The sequence below is a fragment of the Plectropomus leopardus genome, chromosome 11 (genome assembly GCF_026936395.1).
Source record: "Plectropomus leopardus strain MGB_pleo_1.0 chromosome 11, ASM2693639v1, whole genome shotgun sequence".
Taxonomy (NCBI): Eukaryota; Metazoa; Chordata; class Actinopteri; order Perciformes; family Serranidae; genus Plectropomus; species Plectropomus leopardus.
Window position 1 is genome coordinate 2,006,566 of NC_142186.1, and position 24,289 is coordinate 2,030,854.

The following is a 24,289-nucleotide window of genomic DNA, read 5'->3' on the forward strand; positions in this document are numbered from 1 at the left end:
TGTTGGATTTGTGTAACACATTTAACGCTGCAGTTTTATTTCTTTTATACAGATATCAGATAAGTCTGTCATTTTTGCTGAACAGGTGGATTATATATAGATATAGTTTATATGAAGAATTTTAACCCTTTAAGCCTGGGTTGACCACCTGTTTTTGCTCTGTTCAGATGCCTTTTACAAGTATTAAAGCTTTCAAACTCTGAGCAGATTGGTTTTCAGGGCATTTCCTTGTTTCTTTGTTAATGTTGTCTTTTTTGAGCAATGAGCAACTTCACAAAAAATCTACACCAATTGCAAGATTTTGTACTTCTTGACTTTTTTTAAGCTAGGGAAAAATGTCCAGAAAACTATGTTTATATTTGTCATTATTACATATTTAAATGTTTTGTTTCAGAATCAATATTATTTTTTAATATTCATTTCCTCATTTGTTGGTCAACCTCTTTGTCTTTTATTTAATTATTTACGTATTTATTTGTTTACTTATTATTTACTAATTATTTATTATATATATATATATATATATATATATATATATATATATATATATTCCTCTCAAATTGCTCACTGCCTTTTTCCTATGTTTTTTTTTTTCTTTTGCTTTTTTAAAGGCAATCAAGCCAGTTTGTGCTTGTTTCAAAGGCTTGGCGGAGCCGATTGAAAGGGAAGCAGCCAGTCTGCATTTATTCATCTGTTCTCTGTCTCCTCCTGTCGGAGCTCTCGGCTCCTGCAGGCGCTCTGCTCTCCCCTTCTTGCCCATTTTAGTCTGTCCCTGTCAGCTGTGTGGAATGTGCGACGCACACTGTGCAGCCCGTCTCAGGGTCCAGCCCCCATCTGAGGTCCCAGCCTGCAGGCGCCAGCTCAGTCTCAGGTCTTTCACAGAAAGCAGTCCTCCTTCTTCACTGCAGGCTGCCACCGGCTGCTGCTGCTGCTGCTGCTGTATCGGTGAGTAAACGACTCTTTTTCCTCTCGTACTTTGACGGTCAGTTAGAAAGTTGTGTGTGAGAGAGATTCCTGGGCTGCCTGCATGTTTCCCCACAGCTATTTTTACACGAGAGCTCCCAGAGCTGCAGCACATCAGCCTGACATAGAGACACACAGCAGCTGAGAGCTGCCACAGGGGACAGAATGTATATTTCATTGTCAACAAATCGAGAATATGAATCTGTGAGCACGTGTACGCTAGCCTACTGAAATGTGTAGTCTTTGAGGAGAACACATAAAGCCAAATACTGAAAGGAGATTTCTTGTGTAAGTCTGTAATGACTTTATCACAGGATGGAACATGACATTTTGACATTTTCAAAAATGTAACACACCAGAACTGCAGAATATTAGATTGAAATTGCATTAGAAAATAAAATAAAAAGCAACAAAATGTAACAAAAAAAAAAAAACAAAAGAAAAGAAAAATTAAAAAAGAAGAAAAAGCAACAAAATCTAAAAATACAAAAAATTAAATAAATAAAGGGCAACAAAATATAAAAATATAGGAATTTTTTAAAAAAAGCAATAAAATATAAAAAAAATATAAGACAAAATTAAAAAGAAAACACAACAAAATATTTAAAAAATATTAGTACAATTGAAAAGTAGAAATCAACTTATTGAATAAATACAGTTAAGTTCATGACCAGAGTAATAATGATTTTCCATTAAAAACTGAGATGCACTCAACAAACAAACACTGGTGTACTTGAGGAAAAGGGGGGCAAATCTATCAGTGTCTTTTAGATGCAAATGTTATTTTATCTACATTTATAGTCCTCGTTCTTTTCTTTTTTTGTGTGTGGATTTTTTAACAAGTCCAGCAACAGTATTGAACAAGGAGATTCCTTAAAGCTGCACTTGTTAATATAGTTTATATGAAACTAGTTTATATGACAATGAAGAAAAAGCTGCCAGCCAGGGGCACTTACTTATTAAAAAAAAACAAAAACAAAAACAAAACAATGCTCTGAGGGTAAAAAGGTGACCTAGTTTCAATTGCATTTAGGCTAAAAACCATCACTTCGACCTCACACAAGCCACAGATATTGAAACTGTCAGACAGCTACATTGTCTCCCGATTTACTGCAACTATAGAGACATCAGCAGGCCTGTGACTGCAGATCACTGCTGGCAGATACATGTAAATATAAGCCATATTAACTTCAGTCAGATGATTAAAACAAAGCTGCAAAAAGCAAAAGCTCTGCAAGTATGTTGCACAATAAAAAATGGCAATTAAGGCCATATATTGGGTGTGACTACAATTATATCTAAGAATTTTTCACTAACATGATGGGAGGATTTCCTGTTCTCTCTGTTCTGCTTACATTGCACGAATGCAGCAAAAGTGAGTGATTAGATGAACAACACTGTGGACCAATTTACCACTAAACAGAGAGCCAGTATTTTTTTTGTTAAGATCATACCGATGTGTGAATATTGGACATTGATCAGGTGGCCGCAAACATAACTCCAATGAATGAATGAATGAGTGTGTAAATAGGCAAACGTGTGTTGCTAACATGTGTACTGTTAACAGCTTAAGATCGCCGGGCTGCAGTTAGCGCACGTGCAATAAGACCTCCCTTCGCACATGTGCAGTAAGATCTTCACTATGTGCACAAGAGATCTCAGCACTTAACAGGAAATCAAAGTACAGTGTACACAAGGTAGATTTATTAGTCATTTTTAAACATAGTTTAAAAACTGAAATTAGAATTTGTCCTCGTTTCGCTACATCTTCGTAGCGAAAGGATGAGTTGATTAAAATCAGCAGCTACTATGAAGATTCCTTCTGGTTGTTCAGGCATGTTGCTGCTGGTGGCATCATACGATTCCTGCAGTGCATTTTTTGGAACTGCATCAGTGACTTGTGTCTTGTCAGCTCTGAAGAAGGTCCATCCCGATCCATTGCCACAGCTTGATCCGGGATGTTAGAGATTAACCATGTCTCTGTGAAGATGTGAGCAGAGCAGTATCTGATTCCCGTTGCTGAGTGAGCCTCAATCACATCTCATCCACTTGATTCTCCTGCGGCCGGACAATATCCAGAAGAAGGCTTGGTAGAGGAACAGCTCTCTGTCCAAGTCGGGTCAGCCTCACCCTGATGCCGCCTCTCCTTCCTATCTTCATCCGGCACTTTCAGTTTCGTTTCTCCCTTCTGGTCTGATTGGCCTCTTGGCGTATGTCGTTGGTGGGGATCCTCTCATGGTCTGCTGCATTCAGTTCAAATCCCACACAACTTTCCCTTATGTTAATAGGTGCTTCTCTATCGTAGAAAAGTCGTGCTTCAGTAGAAGGGACCATGGTGTGAAAAAAATAGAAAAATGTAGCAAAAAAAGTAGCAAGGATTTGAGGAGTTACAGGTTGCTGCATCTACATGGCTGCTATCATGTATGTCCTTAATTTTATTTTTTTAATCACTTTTTGTCTTCAAATGGAGAGCAAAAAAAAATGGAAATAATACTTTGATTCTCTTGGTAAAATATTTAATTCACAAATGTCATTTTCTTAATCCCTCTCCCATATTTAATGCTCTTCTAAATTGGATAAACTATTTAAAAGATAATTGAAATGTTGCAAAATAGAAAAAGCCCTTCATCTATTTAAATATCTATGTGTCCTCATGCTTGAATGATGGCTGTGGCTCAGAGGTAGTGTGGGTTGTGCTCTAATCAGAAGGTTAGCAGTTCAGTCCCCAGCACCTTCAGGCAATATGTTGAAGTATCTTTGGGCAAGATACTGAACTCCAATTAACTCCCAGTGCCACGTCATCGGAATGTGAGTGCGCGTGTAGCCTCGGTGTGTGAATGGGTGAATGTGACAAGTCCTCTAAAAGTGCTTTGAATGGTCAAAAAGACTAGAAAAACACTATACAAGTACAGTCCATTTACCACTTGTGTTTTATGATTATCTAATTCTGAACGATCTAATTGAATACATTGAGTCTAAGTTAGCGTTGCCAAATAGAACAAACTGAAACTGAGCAGAAAACACTTTAATCATCATGTCTCCTGTTCGCCCGGAGCCATTCATCCTCCTCCTCTCACAGGTTTGTGTCTAACCTCGTCCTAGTTTTCAAGGTGACCCTGCTGCAGGATGTCTTCCGCCCCAGAGCTGCCCACTGCCCTCTTCACCACGCTGCCCACCTTCCCCTCGGCCACTCCAGGCATCCCGGCCATGGAGCTCAATGCCACCTCCTGCCAGGAGTGGGAGCAGGCCCACCACCTCCTCTTCCACCTGGGCAGCCTGTCCCTGCTGTTGGGGCTGGTCATCCCCACCACCCTGAGCCTGCACATGATCCTGCTGCGCCTCCTCCTGATGACAGGTCTGTCCACAGCGCCTCCTGCTGACACCATTCCTCTGCTGATAACACTAAATATAATCACAGCTTTAACCCTTTGAAACCTGGAGCCACATCACTTTTCTTTTGCTACTTTCATAGAAGCCAAAGCAAATTTCTGTAGTCTCTTTTAAAACAAGGAAAAAAGGCAATAAGCAACTTGACACACTCTAAAAACAACATTTTATGGCTTAAAAAAAAATAAAATAGTTTGCATCAATCTTTTTTAGACTTCTAATGAAATAATGTGCAGCAAACGCACTATATTGAGTTAGTGGAATAAGCTCTTATTCTACAATCTCAGGTATTAAAGTGTTTACTTAACAATTTATAACAAACAATTTAACATAAACAATTTCTCACAGTTTTTTATGTTGATTATTCATAAATTAAGTTGTTCTCATTATTTTCCAACATTATTAAAAGGAATGTTAGGAGTTATGTAACACAAATTATTTCTGTATTTTTAGCTTTTTGTTGTTTTTGTCCAATTAAAAAACTAAAAAAATAGGGGAAAATAGCTAGAGAAAAAAAGTCGGGGGGGGGTATAAAAGTTTTTTTTTTTTTTAACTAATTTCTTGCTTTTTTTGTAATTTCTTCTTTCATTAATCATTGCCTTCTTGCTTTTGGAAGAAATCCAGCCATTTTTTTCAGGTTTCAAAGGGTTAACAGATCTTAACTCTGATTAGAAGTGCCCTGTGCAGTGAAGTATTGTTAAGCTGGTGGAGGATTTGGTTGAGTTTAGTTAACATTTGGAAGATTTATGTTTTCTAAGAGTTGTTCTGCAATAAGAAGTCTCTCCTCAGAGCTAAGGCCCTAAAAGTCTCTGACAATGGCAGATAAAGTAAGGAGAGAGTGGAAAACTTCCAACATGTTTATCTTGTGCTTGGAAGCAGAGTGGAGGCAGGAAGCAGCTGGATTTATGGGATCTTTTGACAGTAAATTTATTTATACTGCCCCTTGGAAGAGGCCAGTCTCACAGGGTTTTACAGTGAAACAGAAACAGAGGAAGAAGAAGACTAAACCAACTGAGCTACAGTAGATAAAATAAACAACGAAATAAATTTGTTCACCTTATTAGTAAATTGATAAAGAAAAGGTAGACGCTGAATCTGAATTAAGTAATTTTAGTGCTTTTTAGTTTTTTTCTGTTTAATTTTTACAACTTTGAAGCCAATAATATAATAACAAAATCACTGTTTTCCCCAACAGCCTTTCATTCCATTTCAGCAGTGTGGAGATGGCTTTGAAACAGCATTTTGAAAATTATATTTAACCCTTTAGCACCTGGATTGATATCAGCTGCATTCAAATGACTTTTTACAAACATTTAAACTGTTAAAACTTAAGCAAATTGGTTTGCGGCTAAAAAGGCAATGAGTGATTTGACAAGAAATGTCCCACCAATAGCAAAAAAAATGGCCTGAATATTTAAGTAATAGATAAAACTATTAGTAATAATAATAACATAAATAGCAAAAAAAGTCACACAAACTATATCCACAATTATTATTATGTAATGATTATTAACTGTTTTGTCTATATATTTATTTTCTATTATTTTGTTTTGCTCGTTAACTTTTTTAAACCTTTTTTTCTTTTCTTTTTTGCTCACTTCCAGATAGCTTTCCTGTCACTTGTAATTTGTAATCTCTTCCCACACTTTTGAAAGAAATCAAGTCAATTTGCTCAGGTTTCAAAGCGTTAACAATGTATTAGGCTCTAAAACCAAAGAATACATTGTATGAGAGTTTTTTGCAAACCACATTTAGTGTTGTCGTTTCATTGGTTTGATGACAACAGAAACTTTTGAATGTATCCCTTTTGCATAGTCATGTCAAGTCAATTTTATTTATAGACCCCATTATCACAAAGCGTGGTTTGCCTCAGAGGGCTTTACAGTGTATGACATCCCTCTGCCCTTAGACCCTCACATCACCCAAGGAAAAACTCCCGAAAAAGAACCCCTGTAACAGGGAAAAAAAAGGAAGAAACCTCAGGAAGAGCGGTAGAGGATGATGAGGGATCCCTCTTCCAGGACGGACAAACGAGCAATAGATGTCGTAAATAACAAATGAAATACATTCATGACAAAAAAGGAAAGAGAAAGAGAGAGGGGGAGAGAGGCACAGCAATAATAGAAACAGACGCATGTCATATTACAATAACGGTAGGTGTGAAATTATTAATTGCACTCTATGATGATGTTGAGGGTGATGATAAAAGTCTCATGCACATGTTGATAGGGAGGTGTCCAAAGGCATGATAACGGCATTGGCGCAACCAGGACCAGATCACGATCAGGGCGAGCAGGGGTATAGTATCAGTGCAGCCACAGCACGAGCACAACCAAAGGCAGGGTCACAGCATCAGCACAGCTATCACCACGGTCAGGCACAGCCAAGGTTACGGCCAGGATCCAGGAAAACTAGGAAACAAGGGAGCAGGAATGCTCCTGAGAGGCAACAGGATTAGTGTAGTGCAGTTCAACAGAACCAAGGTGGTGAGCAGTAAAAAGGATAAGATAAATGAGGATCCTAGAGTCACTGATCAGCAATTACGACTTCAATATGAATGTCAGAGAGCAGTAATAGAAAAGAAAGAAAGAGAGAGGAAGCAGAGGCAGTGTGGCAGGTCTGAACGGACTCAAATCCACCCCGCCGGGTCAGGCCGAAAGATACGGTCTCAAATTTGGATTTGTTTTCTTGTCAGTGCATTGGTCTTATTTTGTTATGTTGCCATTTAGGATCTACTCTTTTTTTGTGAAATATACCACTACTTGATAACTCCTCAGTAATTTACACATATTATTTGAAAAATCACAATCATATTAACATTTTTCGCTTTTTAAATTTTTAAAAAAAAATTATACAGAAACCGTTACAGGCAAGATGGATTTCTTTTTGTTTGCTTGCTTTACAGACAATATTAGCCTGAAGTTTATCTCCTCTATGTAGGAGACATTATCTTGTACAAGATATTATCTCCTATGTATGAGATCTCCTGGGTATGAGAAGTTCTGTCCTACATATGAGATGTTATTTCTGATGTACAATATTATCTCCCACATACGATATATTATATCTTTCGTACAAGATATCATCTCCTATGTATAAGATCTCTTATGTAGGAGATTAATATTTAGTCTTGATTAACCACTTTGGAAATGAGTGTAGTTATACATTGTAGTGTTTTATACATGTCATCATTTTTGTGTAAATGCTTTTTTATTGTTTAAATTTGACTTTAGTCTGTGTCTTTGCTGTTCAGTGTGCCACACTGGATTCGATCTTTATGATTATTATTTGGTTAATTATGTTTTTAGTTCATTAGAACAAACCAACAGTAATAACGCACAGTACAATACATGAACTTCTTGAAAATATAACAATAGCTATACAGGATGTTATCTTTGTGAATGGATATGAAACTAGACCGAAGTATTCAACTGTGAATGTAGATTTTTCAGTGTTAACACTGGATGTCTAGACATATCTTAACCTAATTTCACGTTGCTGTGTGTGTCCTCCTGACAGGGTGTGGTCTCTTCATCATATGGGCGACTCTGTACAGGTGCAACCTTGATGTGATGGTTTGGAACGTGGTGTTTCTGGTGGTCAACTTCATGCACTTATCCTTCCTGCTGTACAAGCGCAGGCCGGTGAGTCCTCTACCAGCGAGCCTCATTCACAGTCTGACAGTCGCTTTACATTTAGGCTCTTTGAGGGTTTCACTAAAGTGAAATACGGGCTCCGGGTGTTGGCGGAACACTGTGTTCATTTGTGTTGAGTCTCAGTGTCTGTGACAGGAAGCAGCATATCCTCCGCGGTCTGCTCTGCTTTATGCTAACGACATGCAGATACGATCCATGTGTAGGTGAGGGCCAGCAAACTGATAGAATCAGACCAGGACTTTCATAATGACGCAGGAGGCCTGCCCTCCTCTGTCACTTCAGTTCAACCACTCAGTTCAGCAGCATGACTGTAGGAGAGTCTGTAATCAGGTCAGAGCCAGCAGACATTGCCACTCCTGGTAGAGAGGTGCTCCAGCTGACCTGTGTGCACACAGCGACTACATTTACATTCACACACATAAAAGATTCCGCTTGTTGCCGTCGTTCCGAAAGACTATTCCTGCTCAGCTGTTTAGATGGCTATTCACTAATATTTATGTTTACATGCAGCCATGCATACTCATCATTTATCATGTCAACACATGGAAAAATGGAACAGCTGAAGCTTTTGCCAGGATTTATTCAGAGTTTTACAGCGATGGCAGACTTGTTGGACCATACGAACACAGCCTCCCTCGTTCATTCTTTTAAACATGTTCTTGGAAAAGTCAGAGCTGTGATATCTGCTCATATCCAAAACCAGTTGATATCTAGGTCTTTCATAATGTCCAAAAGTAGTTTCATCTTCTGACCAAAAATATGTTTTTTTCTTTTGGGCATGCATCACCACAGCCTTCAAACCGTTGGTTTGTGTACAGCGGCATAGTGCTGACTGTAAACAGATATGACAAGGCTGTGTGTCACAAACTGTCATAAAATACCCTAATTGAGATACATATTCTGAATGGGTTGTATACATGTCCAAAAATGCTCCAAAAACCCAAATGATACCAGCATATTCCACCCCTCTCAATCAGAAAATGCCACATTTGCTAAATGCTAAATTGAAACACCTAAGCAGAATATGCTGTTTACACAACCCCTGTCATATTTGGAATAATAGTGGAATATTAGTGTACCTGTGAGTAATCGTTCTCACCATTTGAATAATGAACTTATAAAGATAACGTTCAGAGCAGCAAACCAACATTTGTATGTAAAGATATAGTGGAGTGATGGCGTCCAGAGAATTAGGTCATGCTCCCTCTGTGTGTTGTAATCTGAGCTTCTCTGTGGTTTGTTGTGGTAAGCCAGTTTGGCCACACTTTCACTTAGTCAATAGGCTGTTTTCCATCACAGATTTGCACAAAACTTAAGTGATTATATACAAAATGTCGATGAAGCACAATTGTAAGATGACTTTGTTTCCATTGACTGATGTTCTGTGACTTCTCCTCTGGCGATAATATTCCAAGAAGCATGGTGATGGATGTTCAAAACATCAGCAGCTTTATTCCTACCGCAGCCACCGTGCTAGCCGTCATTATTTCCACTCCAAGGCCACGTAGGCGTGTTATGGAGCCATAATGGAAAGGTGAGCCCCTTCTACGTGGGAGCGGCCACGTATGAGGGATTTCTGAGGTGATAGTCCTCCATTTCACAGAGGCATTGTGGATTCAAAACTTTTGAAGAGTTAAGTGATGCAATAACTGTGATGCAATAACTGCTCTTGTAGCGCCTGTTGCATCATGAGGGAGCCAGTTACAAGCACATAGCCATAGCATCATGTGACCTAGAAAAGACAAAAAAGTATTTCCATTGCAGTATTGCCAAAAATGTCTTTAATTTCAAAGCCATTATCTGCCGATATGAATGATGTTCTGTTAATATTGTGCATTCTATTACATTTCCATTCAACTGCTGAGCTCAGTCTGTGTCTGTACCGACAGATTAAGATCGACAGGGAGCTGCGCTCGGTCTACAAGCGGATGTTTGAGCCCCTCCATGTGCAGGAGGCTCTGTTCCAAAGGCTCACTGGACAGTTCTGCACCATCCAGACACTGAAGAAAGGCCAGGCCTACGCTGCTGAGGACAAGACGTCTGTGGATGAACGTCTCAGCATTCTGCTCAAAGGAAAGTATGTGCTGTTCGTTTGAATCTGACTGCAGCTGTTGATCTGTGTTGTCCACCGTCTCTTTATCATAATTATGTAATGATAATGATTTATCCTGCAGGAACTGTAAATACCACACTGTCTGTCTTCCACACAAGTGAATGGATTTTGAATGGAAGTTTTCTCTTACGTGCATGCTATATCTTTTTTATTACTGTAATAGAACGGTTTGGTTGTTCAGTTAAAATGGCATGCATTGGGCCTCATGCAATAAAATTTCTCTTACATTTTCTCTTAAGATAATATGGGTTTTTTTTTAGTAATTTTGTTGGTAAAGTCTATCATTTGACTGTATATTTCTGCCTTTTGAATCATTTTTTTAAAAAGTGAATTTTGAACTATATGACTATTGTTGAGAGAGAATTTTCAACATTTTTGAATCATCTCGACTATTATTCTGGGAAATCTGAGTGCAAATTTGGAACTTTTAAATCATTTTGAGAGAGAATTTGTGACTGTTCTAGTATTTCTGTGAGTATTTGAGGACTCAGACGAGATGGTCATCACAGAAACTAAGACTTTAAGAGACTTCATCCTATGATTTCACCAACCAGCATAAGCAGCTTTCACTTTTTTTTTAGCACTAAAAGATTTAAGGCTTAAAATCATCCAGAAGACATTTCATTTTTGTTCATAACATGAATCAGAGTTTTGATTTTGAAGTTTCTGTGTGACAGGATGAAGGTGTCATACCGAGGCCATTTCCTCCACAACATCTATACCAACTCATTCATTGACTCTCCAGAGTTCAGGTCCACTGAAATGCACCGAGGAGAGAAGTTCCAGGTAAGAAGGAAATCACATTAATGAAATAAACAAACCTTTCGTTTCTTTACTGCATAACTGCATCAAGAATTAAACGTCTCTGAGATTAAACCATAGAGTGTGTAAAATAACAGACACACTGACGTCAACCATTGGTTTGTGTACTGACCAGTTCTCATTTTGACGATGTAAAATATCACTACTTTGAATGTGCTTTTGCTATAAGATTGCAACACCAAAAATGGTGAAACACTGCTGGAAGGTGTCAGCTGAGAATGTGGCTGGACTGAACCAGTTGTATCCACATAAAACGTGGCAGGATGACGTCAGGTTGAAATTCTGATGGTAACAACATAAGGAGCGCGAGGGCGCCTATAGGGCAGGCCAGAGGGGCAGTGGATGGATTGAACAAATCCCAGACTTTCATGCAGAGGTTCAGTGTTCGCTTCCCGTCTGAATGCGATGTTTTTTTTCAACACCTTACCATGTGCTTCCTTCCCCTAATCCTAATCCTAAACCGTCCGTGCCAGAAAGTGTCTTTGTTGACGTCCTGGCGTTGGTTGCCATGTGCTGTTGTTGCCTAAACATGACTATGTGCATAGTCATCCCACCATGTGCTTGTGTTGACATCATGGTAGCAGCATCCTGGAACAGAAAAAACAGACACAGAAGGACACCTTGAATGTAATATGTTGGATGACTTGGGATGGGAACATGCTGTGTGGATTAGTGGCATTTAGCAGTGAGGTTACAGAACTAGAACTTCTCCCATGTGCCAAGCTTGTAGAACTATTATGGCCTACAAGAAAATGCAAGGGGCCGTCTCCAAAGTCAGTGTTTGGTTTGGTTTGTCCTTTATAGGCTACTGTAGAAATAACATGGTAAACTCCATGGAACAGGACCTGCTCCGTATGCAGATATAAATGGCTCATTTTAAGATAACAAAAACACAACAATTATTATTTTCAGGTTATTATAATGTACAAGATACAACGTAGGTTTATTTGTCATTTTTTAATCATCATCTTTTTTTATTTTATTATAAACTGATGAAAATTTAGTTTTAAATATTATAATCAATTGCTGCTAATAGATGTCTCTAAATTCTACACATGGGACCTTTAAAACAAAATGTAGTTCACTATATGGAAAAACTGAATATTTTTCTCTCTACACTGTATTTTAGTACAAGCAAAGTTTGAACAAGACTTTTTTAGGCTACCAAAATATTTCAATTAACTTTCATAAAATGAAAACACACCGAAATAGCAACAGCTACACTTATACTCTATGAATCTGGGCTTACGCCTTGGTTAACCTAACCAACGTTGTTGCCTTAGTAGGAACTTATCAGTGGACACCTCCCACACGTCACACAAAGTGGCCACATTCTTTATTATGCATAACTTTAAGCCTTAATAACATTTAAATGGATGAGTTACATAAAAATTCACTCCCATTCATTTAGCTGTTGAGGGCAAAACCATTTTTGTAGGAGGCTGTAAACATGTTTATTTCTGCTTTAAATTTAGGCATTTTAACATGAGGGTTTATGGTGATTGACTGTGTTTTGGAGCCAGCCTCAAGTGGCCATTAGAGGAACTGCAGGTTTTGTAATTTAATTATTGACTTCATTTTCAGCCCTAGAGGTTGCCCCTTGGGTTGAAAAAGAAAAAAAAAAGGACCTGCCTGCTTTGTCATTTCAGTTTAATAGATAGATCACACAATCAAGAATTCTTGAAACACCACTGTTGTATTTGACTGACAGGTTACCATCATGGCAGAGGAAAACTGCAAGTTCCTGTGCTGGTCTCGAGAGAGGCTCACCTACTTCCTGGAGTCAGATGCTTTCCTCAACGAGGTGTTCAGGTACCTCATCGGCAAAGACATCACCAACAAACTGTACTCTCTGAATGACCCCACACTCAGTGACAAGGTGCGTCCACTTCTGCTCTCACATTAATGAAAAGCTCTTTAGTGGTGCAAAAACTGGAAGTACTAACACATCAACAACAGCGTGATGTATGCCAGCTAGAACAGTCCTTAGTGTATTGATGATGATGATGACAACCATAAAGATGATGATGACAATGACGGTGATGATGATAATGATGAGGATTATGACGATGATGATGTTGATGATGATGATGATGATGATGATGATACTGTTCAATTTGTACATGCTGCCACTGGGAAGTATCATTAGACAACATGGTGTTAATTTCCATAGTTATGCCAACGATACACAACTATGTATCCCATTGTCCCCTGATGACATCAGTCCTATTGATTATCTAGTTCAATGCACTGATCACATCAACAGTTGGATGTCACATAATTTCCTACAATTAAATAAAGACAAGACAGAAATTCTAGTTGTTGGCGCCAAAACCCATATAGAGAGAGACTTTGCTCTAATTTTAAAATCTTTAGCTTAAAATACCAAGCCCTTAGTTAAAAACCTCCATGTGTTTCTAGACCCTGATTTAAATTTTGAATCCCACATTAATAACCTAACTAAAACTGCTTTTTACCACCTTAGAAATATTGCCAAAGTTAAATTATTTCTCAATTGGACAGATACTGAGAGACTCATGTATGTTTTTATCACCAGCAATGCCCTTCTCTCTGGCCTCCCTCAGAAAGCATACCATAAACTACAGATTATTCAAAATGCAGCAGCACGTGTATTAACCAAGACCAGAAGGAGAGCCCACATTTCACCTGTGCTAAAGTCCCTTCATTGGTTACCAGTTAATTTTAGAATAGATTTTAAGATCCTTTTATTGGTGTTTAAATCACTCAATGGACTAGCCCCCTAATATTTATCAGACATGCTTTTAATGTAAACTCCATCCAGACCACGAAGGTCCTCTGACACTGAGGTCTTAGTTGTTCCACGGGTGAGGACTAATAACTACGGGGAGGCAGCGTTTAGTGTCTATGGTCCTCTGGAACAGCCTGCCAGTGGAGCCCCAACCACTAAACACCCTTATAAGAAATCTTAAGACTTACCTTTTTGGCTTAGCATTTTCATAATTCTATATTTTATTACCCCTCTTCCCCTGTCTTTTTATCCTTTGTTTTATTGTGTTCTTATTTGTTGTATTGTTGATTATATATTGTATTTGCACTGTTTATTTATATAGTTGTTTCTCTTTTTTATTGTCAAGCACCCTGTATTGTGTACTGTTTTGCACAAAGGCACTTATTTTAAATAATGATGATGATGATGATGATGATGATGACTGTGATGATGATGGCGATGATGATGGTGGTGATGATGATGACGGCGATGATGATGGCGATGACAGGAATGATGATGGTGATGATGATGATGATGATTTTGTATGTGCTGGATGTATCCCAGGCGGTGAAGAAGATGGACCGTCAGCCCAGCCTGTGCTCTCAACTGTCCATGATGCAGATGAGGAACAGCATGGCAAGCACCAGCGACACTGATGATGTTCTTAACCAGATCCTACGAGGAGGATCAACTGGCTCATCGCTCCGTAAGTCACATCATCACCTGAAACATGTTCTCAAACTGTTCCAGTTTACATGTTGTCAGTGGAAACAGACCTGAATGTATGTAATGATATACATAGCATTTTAAACATGTTTGATCAGTGAGTGTCTTGAGTTTGAGCACAGGGGTTTGCTGTCTTTTTTGTAAAAGCTGTCTTGAGAAGTTTTTATATCATGACAAGATCACAGTGTGAGAAAATATAAATTCAAAATGATTGATTTTTTAAATTTATTTATTTGTTTTTACATTGGCACAGACCTCTTGATAGTTTTTATCCTCTTCTTCCTTCTACAACCCATATTTGTTGAACCCAGTGACATCACACATTAATATTCTCCCATACAGTAAAAGCATCACGTCTGTATTGAAGGAGACACTGTGAAGCCAAATATTTGTGTCTGTAACAGCCTGGATTTGGACTGAAAGCACCTGTGTGAAGTGTTGCTCTTCAAAATGCTTTTAGTGGTGAGGAGCGGCTCCATTTCTCTTCTGCATAAGAGCTCTATGCAGCAACTGTACGTGATAATGGAAACATATTCACGGGGCTTTTTCTGGTTTCATCTCATTCTGCATTCTTTGTGGGCCTCGGGAGCGGGGGATTGGGGGGAGGGGCTTATGTGTATGGACGTAATTTTGACAATAAATGTAATAATTGTGTCTTTTGTGACACTTGAGCACTTGTCTTCACAGTTCTGAGCCAGGAAAATGTTTTTTTAATATTTTAAAACACATATTACACCATTGTATTTAGTTAAGATTCTTATTTATCCATTTATTTTTTAGAAAAATCGCCTGGCACAAAGACTTCCACCAAGATGAAGCCCATAGCAGAAGGAATGGAGGATGATGTTTTTGAAGAGTCTTGCCGTATGCCCAGCACTTCCACTAATGAAGTGTAGGCAGCATGGTAGAGAATGCACAAGATCAAATGTACATAATGTAGGTCTGTTAGGTCTGAAAGCTAACCAGCAGAGCCACAGATATGGTGGTGCCGTTATCCTTCAGATATGGATATCTGCCCACATGTTGGCAACAAATGTGTAGCAGGAGAAATAGGTCTCCCCAGGTCCCCATCTTTTTGTAGCCTGTTTCTTTTTTAGGAGTCTAGTGGTGTCAAGTGAAGAATTTTCCTTGTTCCTAAAGTCAACTCATGGCCAGTGAGGTTCATTTGGCTGCCATCTTGAATTGATGTCCGCACAAATGGCAAAAGCCGTCAGTTTTCATAACTTCTGAACCAGACAACAAACAAATACAAATGAAAGCACTTAATCGCAGTTTTTTGACACTAGTGATCAAATGGGAGGGTCATTGACATTGTACAACCACTCTTTACTGGTCAAAAGCAGAGCAAATTACACATTTTAGACCTTTAACTTCTGTTACTTTGTTTCCTGAAATAGCCAGATGAAACTAGTTAATTCTCCTATATCAATTGCAGCAGCATCATTCCCACTTCATCAGGCACCTGGTCTGGTTTTAGGTCTTCCTCACCAACATGGAACTGACTCATCCTGGTGCCATAGACCTCATCCATAATAATCTTTAATAACCCTGCAATTGTTATTAGAGAATAGAGTAGTTTCATTTGGCAAAAGAGAGAGATGACTGGTTCCTCTGAAGGCCACAATCAAACGTAGGTCAAAATCTTGTGTCCGATGCTCATGGAAAAAAGCAACTAACAGTATAAACAGGAATGAAATCCAGGCATTCAAAAAGTATGAAAATGTGAGAAAACAAGGAGGAATTACACTAAAAAGCCTTTAGTATAGTGGCTAGATCGTTAGAAAAAAGTCAACATGTTTCGACCACTAGCGGTCTTCGTCAGGGCTTTAACAACATTAATGTAAATCCTCCTCCTTTTTCATGCTTTTTGCCACATTTTTGAAATGCCTGGATTTCCTTCTTGTTCGTCTAGTTTCATTTGGCTATTGCAGGAAACAACTGGGAAACAACATTGTGGAAGTTGTGTTGTTATGGGCCAAAAATGTAACATTTGCTTGTTTTTTAACAAAAAGAGTGGTTGTACCAATGTGGAGAGGACATTTCTACTTGATTCGTGGTGTCAAAATCATATGAAAAAGTGGGTTCTTCTGTCTTTATATGTTGTCTGCTTCACATGTTATGAAAACTGACATCAGTTCAAAATTGCCGCCAAACAAACCACATAGGCACATTGTGAACAACACATCATTAGAGTCCTAAATAAATGTCAAAAAGATGCAATGTGGGTACATGGAAACCTGTGTCCCCTGCTAGACTATATGTTTGAGGTCATTTAGAAACACTGTCTCCATTATGTAATTTGTCCTCCACAGAGCACTGACAGGTTTATTTTTACACTTTAAAATGTTGCAAAATGTGCATATCTGCTTTGTATATGTGTTTTTCAAGGCTTATATATTATCATCAAGCTATTTTAAAGCTGCATTTATTGTTTTCTTTGGTCACTTATGAGCAGCAGATCATACTGATAACTTTCACAGTTTTCTTTGTTAGTGAAGATTTTGTTTGGAAATATAATTTTATTTAACAATGTTTTCTTTTTAAAATGTCTGAAACAGAGAAAAGAGCCCTTTGGGTGTTAAATAAAGATTCTGAGTGAAATGCGTTGTTGTTTTACTGTATGTTAACCCTTTGAAACATGGATCAGCATCACTGTTGTTGTGCTGCCTCTTAACACCTTTTACAAGTGTTTAAACCTTTGAACCCAGAGCACATTGCTTTGATTTCTTTTAAAAATATAGGGGGAAAAGGCAATTAGCTACCTGGTAAGAAATGTTCCAAAAACTGCAAGAAATTAGTAGATTTAGAAAATTATTTTTTTAAAATCAAGGGAAAAATGGCTTGGGGAAAAAGGCTAGATAAAAACTATATTTATAATTATAATTACCGCTTGAAAATTATGTTATGGAAATATTATAAGTTTTAAGCACTTTTTCAGGTAATTTCCTTATTTGCTTGTTTTTTTTTTTGTTTTTGTTTTTTTTAACTTTTTTTTCCTGAATTTTCAGGTTATTTGCTTGAACTTTTTACAAATTTCTTGCTATATTTTGGGTAATTAATTCTGATGTTGATCATTGCTTTCCTCCCATGTTTTTAAAATAAATCAAAACCGGGTCTCTCAGGTTCCAAAGGCTTAATTCTTTGAATTGAATGATTAATTAGTTTCTCCGCATTATTAGACCTTTCAGTCGTAGGTGTAATGTTCTTGTTTCTGCAGGAGTACAGTGCCCTCCAGTGGCCATGCTGTGCAGTCCATATTTAGTTTATAACCCAGATGTTCACCATGTCACCCATTTGCACTTTTAGACGCCGTTTAAACCTTTTAACCTTGAGCAAATTGCTTCGATTTATTTTTAAAATATGGGGAAAAAGCAATGAGCAACTTGGTAAGAAATGTTCCACAAACTGGTGGATTTAGAAAATTATTTTTAAATATCTAGGGAAAAACTACATTTATAATGATAATAATTGCATGTTAAAAATTATGTTACAGAATTATTTTATTTTTCAAGCACCTTTTTCAGGTCATTTCCTTATTTTAAAATGTTCTTCTTTTTTATTTATTTATTTATTTATTTATTTTTTAAACAAATTTCTTGCTAAATTTGGGGTTATTCATTCAAATCAAACCAATTATCTCCAGTTTCAGTTAGCTTTTCCACATTATTAGACCTTTGAGTTGGAAGTGTGATGCTGTTGTATCTGTAGGAGCACAGCGCTCTCCTGTGGCCATGCTGTGCAGTCCATACTTAGTTTATTACTGTGAAGTCGTTGCTCATTAATCATCAGCCCACAAATCCAGTGAGAAGGCATCCATCTTAGATAACGGCACATTCTCTCTTATTCAGCCTTGGAGACTTCTGCTAGAAACCATTCTGCCATCAGGTGACAAACAGGGCCCCAGGGTTGTTTTTGAGAAGTGTCAGTCTCTCTAAATAGGACAGAAAATGACAGATCCCTCTTAATGATTTATATGACAGCGACAGCGATCTTATACAAAACCTTGAAACAAATGTATTTATTTTATGATGGGTAAAATAACTGCAGCACCTTCTGTTTTGTCTTTTTAATTGTTTTCGAAAATAAGTAAAAATGTATCACTGACTCAACCCGTTGTCTGCAGCCTTTCCCTGCCTTTGACATTTGCATTATTAAAACAACACACAACAATTATATATTTGCCAGATTCTCAGTGAGTTAGAGTTAAGATAAGATAAGATAAGATAAAACACATCTAACAGAAACTGAACATGCAAAACTGAGAAGAGGAGATTTTAAACATGTATTTTACCCCTCCCATAAATCAGGGCACAGATGAGGAGCTGCCATTCTCATTTGGAATAAGGTCCAATATGAATATATTTCACAAATTAAAGACAAGGAAGGTTGATATATAATGATCATAAGGAAAGAAGGGGTGATGGTAACACTTTGAAGCATATATGCTCTCCCAGGAAGCGACTGGCCTTTTTATAAAAGATTATTTGACATGATATCTACTAAATCTCAGGGAGTGCTTATATGTGGAGGTGATATGAATATAAGATTGTCAAAGATGGATTCATCTGGTCCCAGTTTAGGACATAGTAAATCCTTAATCAGTAAAATAAGTTCTATTATAGAAGAAATTGGTATTACTGATGTTTAGAGGGATCTCTACCCAACTAGTCATGGCTACACCTACTTTTCTGCACCACAATCCACTTACTCTACGATTGATTATTTTTTCACATTTAAGAGAGGCCGGTTCAAGGCCCAAAATCGACACTATGGAAATTTAACTCAAACTTACTGAATAATCCTCAGGTAAAAGAAGAATTGAAAAAGGAGATAGAAAATTACTTTAAAGATAATGATAAAAGTGAAGTATCCCCTCCTATGGTGTGGGATGCATACAAAGCTGTACTAAGGGGGAAAATCATTTCCTATGCCTCATCACTCAAGAAACGCAAACAAGAGAGGCTCAATAATTTGTACCGCCAATTTAAAGAATTACAAAAAGAACATAAGAACAGAGCAGAACCAGAAAAGGAAGTAACAATTAAAAAATACAAAATGAGATAGATGAGATAAATTCAGAGGAAGTTAAAAAGAAACGGATGTTTCTAAAACAGGGATATTATGAGGCAGGAAGTAAGGCAATGAAATTACTGGCATATATACTGAGGACACAGAAGGCAGACAATACCTTCAATAAAATAAGATGCTCTCAAACTAAGAAAATACAGTATAAATTACAAGAGGTCCAGCAAAGTTTTGAAAAATACCATAGAGAGCTATACTCACAACCACACCTTGACCACATTTGAACTTGCCTACAGTCACACAGGAACAAAATAAAGCCCTGGTTACCGATATCACGGATAGTGAAGTAAAGGCAGCGATATTGAGACTTAAGTCACACAAGAGTCCAGGCTTCACGGCCGAATGGTATCAATCTTTTGGTGAACAGATAATTCCAAGAATACGCCAGATATGTAACTGGGCTCTCATAAAGGGAGAGATCCCTGCCTTGTGGGTGGAAGCCATAATTGCAGTAATACCTAAAGGAGGTGAAGACAAACTAGATTGTAAGCAATACCGACAAATTTCAGTGTTAAACGTGGATTATAAAATTTTCATGTCAATATTAGCTAGGAGAACTGAAAAAATCTTACCGTCTTTTGTCCACCTGGACCAGACGGGATTTATCCATCAGAGACAGACTCAAGACACTTTGAGAAGGACATTACATATCATGTGGCATATACATCAAAAGAAGACACAAGCTATGCTTAAGGGATTGGATGCAGAAAAGGCTTTTGACTCAGTCAGATGGACCTTCCTGTATAAGGTGATGGATAAGTTTGGCTTTCACAAAACACTTATTGAGGCCTTCAAAACAATACACGATAACCCAGCAGCTAGAATTAAAATCAATGGCAGTCTCTCTCAAAATCCTTTACATTAAAATGTTCATGCATTTGCGGATGACATGTTAATTTTTTTTAACTCAACCTGTAGTATCTCTACCATCTTTAATGTAATCTTGGAAAAATATGGTCAATTATCAGAAAACCCAGATTTTGACCTTCAACTTTGATCTACCCAAGCACTTTCTCACTAAATATGGTTTGAGAAGTGACAAAAAATCAATGAAGTACTTAAGGATTAATCTTACTCAGGTATCACAAAACTATTTGAAGCCAATTACACCCCCCTAAACTCCAAAATAAAGTCAGTTTTAATTTCAAGAATTGAATCAGTTAAAATGGTTATTTTACCTTGTCTATTATATCTTTTCCATTCCCTGCCAACTGAAATAAAAGATCAGCAATTCACTGAATGGGATAAATTAATTTCCAATTTTATCTGGGCGGGTAAGAAACCAAGAATAAGATACAAAGTCTTGACAGTTATCCAAAGAAAAAGGGGCTATGACGTTGCCAAATTTAAAAGATTACACTATTGCAAGCCACAATAGCAGATAAAAAATTGACACAGTTTGGCTGATAAAAACAATCCTTGGATAAAAGTTACTTTAAAAACCTGGTAGAAAGTGGTTAAAAAGTAGAATTTGAAGGGGGCAGAAAAAAAATTCAGATGGTGTGCACATTACATAGATTTTATTCCAAACAAGACAGATACAAGATTCAACATGTGAAAGAGTAAAGTGCTGACAGCATACTGTTGCTTTATGCAGAATTGAATTTGAAAGAGTTTTAAAAAATTCAAAAGAGATTATGGACTGGAGAACCAAGATTTTTTTTTTTTTTTTTAGATATTTACAAGTATGACATCGGATTAATTAAATTTTGCCTGAGGGATTGGGAAAAGTAGACAGTGGTATACTAAATATCTTTGTGATAACTTTTAAATCTGGAAGTGCACGTAAATTAATATCTGAATAATGTAAAAGTTATCTGGACTCTTTGAATTCAAACAAACAGCATGTTAAAAGTAAATGGGAAAGAGAAGGAGGAATGGTTATATCTGAGGAGGAATGGGGAAATATTTGTAAACTGCAATGGAAAACAACATTTTCACACAGCTGGAGGGAATTTGGGTGGAAGAGCATCATGAAGTACTTCATTACTCCTGCTCAGAAGAGGCATCAAGGTGTTGGAACAAATTGTTGGAGGTTATGTGGTTCAAATGTAGCCAACCATTATCATTTATTTTGGGATTGCCCAAAAATTATATTCTACTGCCATGAAGTCCCTAAGTGTTTAGAAACTGTATTTCAAATTTCTATCCCATTTGATGTTTTGACAATACATTTGGGCACTATAGCATTGAATATCCAGTCTACAGCAGACAAATACTTAATGAGAATACTACTTGTCGGAGAGAAGAAAGCCCTGACTAGGAAGTGGTTACAACCAGATGCTCCAACATTAGAGTACTGGTTAAAAATGGTCCATTAAATTTACATAATGGAGAGACTAACATTTTCTATAAAAATGCAATCAGACAAGTTTAAAGGATTGTGGTCAAAATGGGTCAGTTACATTAGCCCACGGAGACCAGATTTACTTGAAATACTTTGTTAAATTGCCATCCCTACTGAATTACCAAGAAGAGTGTGTTGTGAATGGATCTTTATGTATAAATCAGTGAGTGTGACATCTTTTGCTCATTTGTTCAGATGTTCATATTTTAAAGTAAAATGAAAGGGAGAGCAATAAAGGGAAGGAAAGCTTTGTTGCCAAATGAATTGGTACATTTATCTGAATGATGTTTACATCACTATGTATTCATAAAATAATTTATATGTGAAATGATTTATATACTACCTTAGACTATGTATGATCTCCCTGGTAAAAATAAAATTATAAAAAAAGATGATAAGATAATTTAAGATAAGATAAGATAGAACTTTATCAATCCTAAAGTAAATTTGTGTTCCAGATTGCTCCAAAAATACAGTAGCAAAAAAGAATACAACAGGGCATCAAATAAGTGAAAATATAATACGAACTGTCTAATAATAATGTTTAAAAGTAAAAAGCAATATTGCACCTGGAGTTTGAAATTGCACATTAACATAATTAAAGTACTATTGCACAAAATATACTCCATTTTTTCTTCCTACAGAAGGGAGAGGAGTTGTACAGCATTAGCGGCCTTCAGCCTGCTGCTCCAGCACACTACAGCTAGAAGATGATGCTGGCCACCACCGAGTGACAGAACATCTGCAGCATGGTTCTGCAGACACTGAAAGATCTGAGTCTCATGAGAAAATACAGGCAGCTCTGGGCTTTCTTGTACACAGCATCTGTGGTTTTAGTCCAGTCCAGCTTATTGTCTACATGGATTCCCAGGTGCTTGTACTCGTCAAATGTGTACATTAAACATTACACATTAAACAAATGTCCAGCATCTTGTTTCCTTTAAATTTAAACATGCCTTTAGTGTTCTGCTCAGCCGCTTGGAAGAGCACATTTTGAGTCACTATGTCTTCATGAAAAATGTGTTGCACTGAACCTGATTGAGCTATCTCTACCATTCAGTTTAGGTACGTTATGCTAAAAAAAAGTCCACTAGATGTCGCTGTGTCTTAAAACAGTCTGCCTTTTCAGTTTGCCTCCTACAGATAGTAACAAGAGAAATCACACCAGACATAAGGGCTCTGTGATGTGGGAATCTCAAACATAGATGTTTATTAAAATGTTAGAGTTTCAGAGGTCTTACTGAACAGATTTATGAAACTTCATGTAAAAAATAAAAAATATATCTAATAAGGATCAAATCATTTTTAAAAAACACACTCTACCAAACAGTCCCTGTAGCCTTTTATGGTCTGGTAGTGAAGCTAAGCTAGTGTAACCTAAAATCATATAATTGCTACAAAATGATGATAATAATAATAATAATAATAATAATAATAATAATAATAATAATAATAATAATAATAATAATAATAATAATAATTTTAAAAACAGCAACAAAAACAAAACAAAAAACTTCTGATCATTCATTGGTGTTGCATGATACACTGAATATTATCGATTATATCTATGTCTATGCTGAAATAATTTTGCCATGCTTTAGGCAGTAAAACAGGATTGCATTGTCATTTTATGGCAAAGGTTGTAAAATAATAAATTCACAATTTTTATGTAATGAATTTAATAAAAAGATGGATATTGTTGTTAACACCATAAATTTAATGCTATTCCATGATATATTTGATTAGAAAAAATCATTATTTTTCACCATTTCTGAGACATTTTCAAAGTACTGTTATGGTAAATATGTATGTAAAAATAATATGAGTATTGATAATACTACTCATTCATGATCAGACATTGATATATGTTAGTTTAATAACATTTTGTAGTCATCATTACAGTACAGGGTTTGTCATGTTGATTTTTCTTTGTTTCAGTTTTACCATTACCATGAACGGCCATCTCAACTGTTTGGTAGAGACCCATATAAAAACAAACAAACAAAAAAACAAACAAAAAAAACCAAACAAAAAAACCACAGGGTCTGTTAAAAAATAAAACAAAACAAATAAACAAAAAACTTCTGATCATTCATTGTTTTTACATGATACACTGAATGTATAAAATAAAAAAAGATGGATATTCACTGTTGTCAATATCATATATTTAATGTCACTTCATGACAAATCTGATGAAAAAATATATATATCAGTATTACATTTTTTTGCCATTTCTGAGATGTTTTAAAAGCACTGCCATGGTAAATACTGTTATGGTAACTATCTATGTGGAAATAATATTGACACTACTCACTACACTTTTTCTCTCTGTTTTACCATTACAGTGGATGGCCATCTCAAGTGCTAGGTAGAGACCCCTATCATAAGATTATGGAGTCTAAAAAAAAAAAGAAGTAAAAAATGGGGGGAGGGGGTGGGGT

General features: G+C 36.9%; 1 protein-coding gene across 1 annotated transcript; it reads left to right on the forward strand.

Moving 5' to 3' along the window:
• Positions 1-791: 791 nt before the first annotated feature.
• popdc1 (popeye domain cAMP effector 1) lies at positions 792-17,017 on the forward strand. Its single transcript, XM_042489479.2, has 8 exons — positions 792-945; positions 4,066-4,318; positions 7,870-7,994; positions 9,896-10,083; positions 10,797-10,905; positions 12,653-12,820; positions 14,255-14,396; positions 15,197-17,017. Exons 2-8 carry the CDS (start codon positions 4,090-4,092, stop codon positions 15,310-15,312), a joined length of 1,077 nt encoding a protein of 358 aa, XP_042345413.2. The 5' UTR covers positions 792-945; positions 4,066-4,089; the 3' UTR covers positions 15,313-17,017.
• The last annotated feature ends 7,272 nt before the right edge of the window (positions 17,018-24,289 follow it).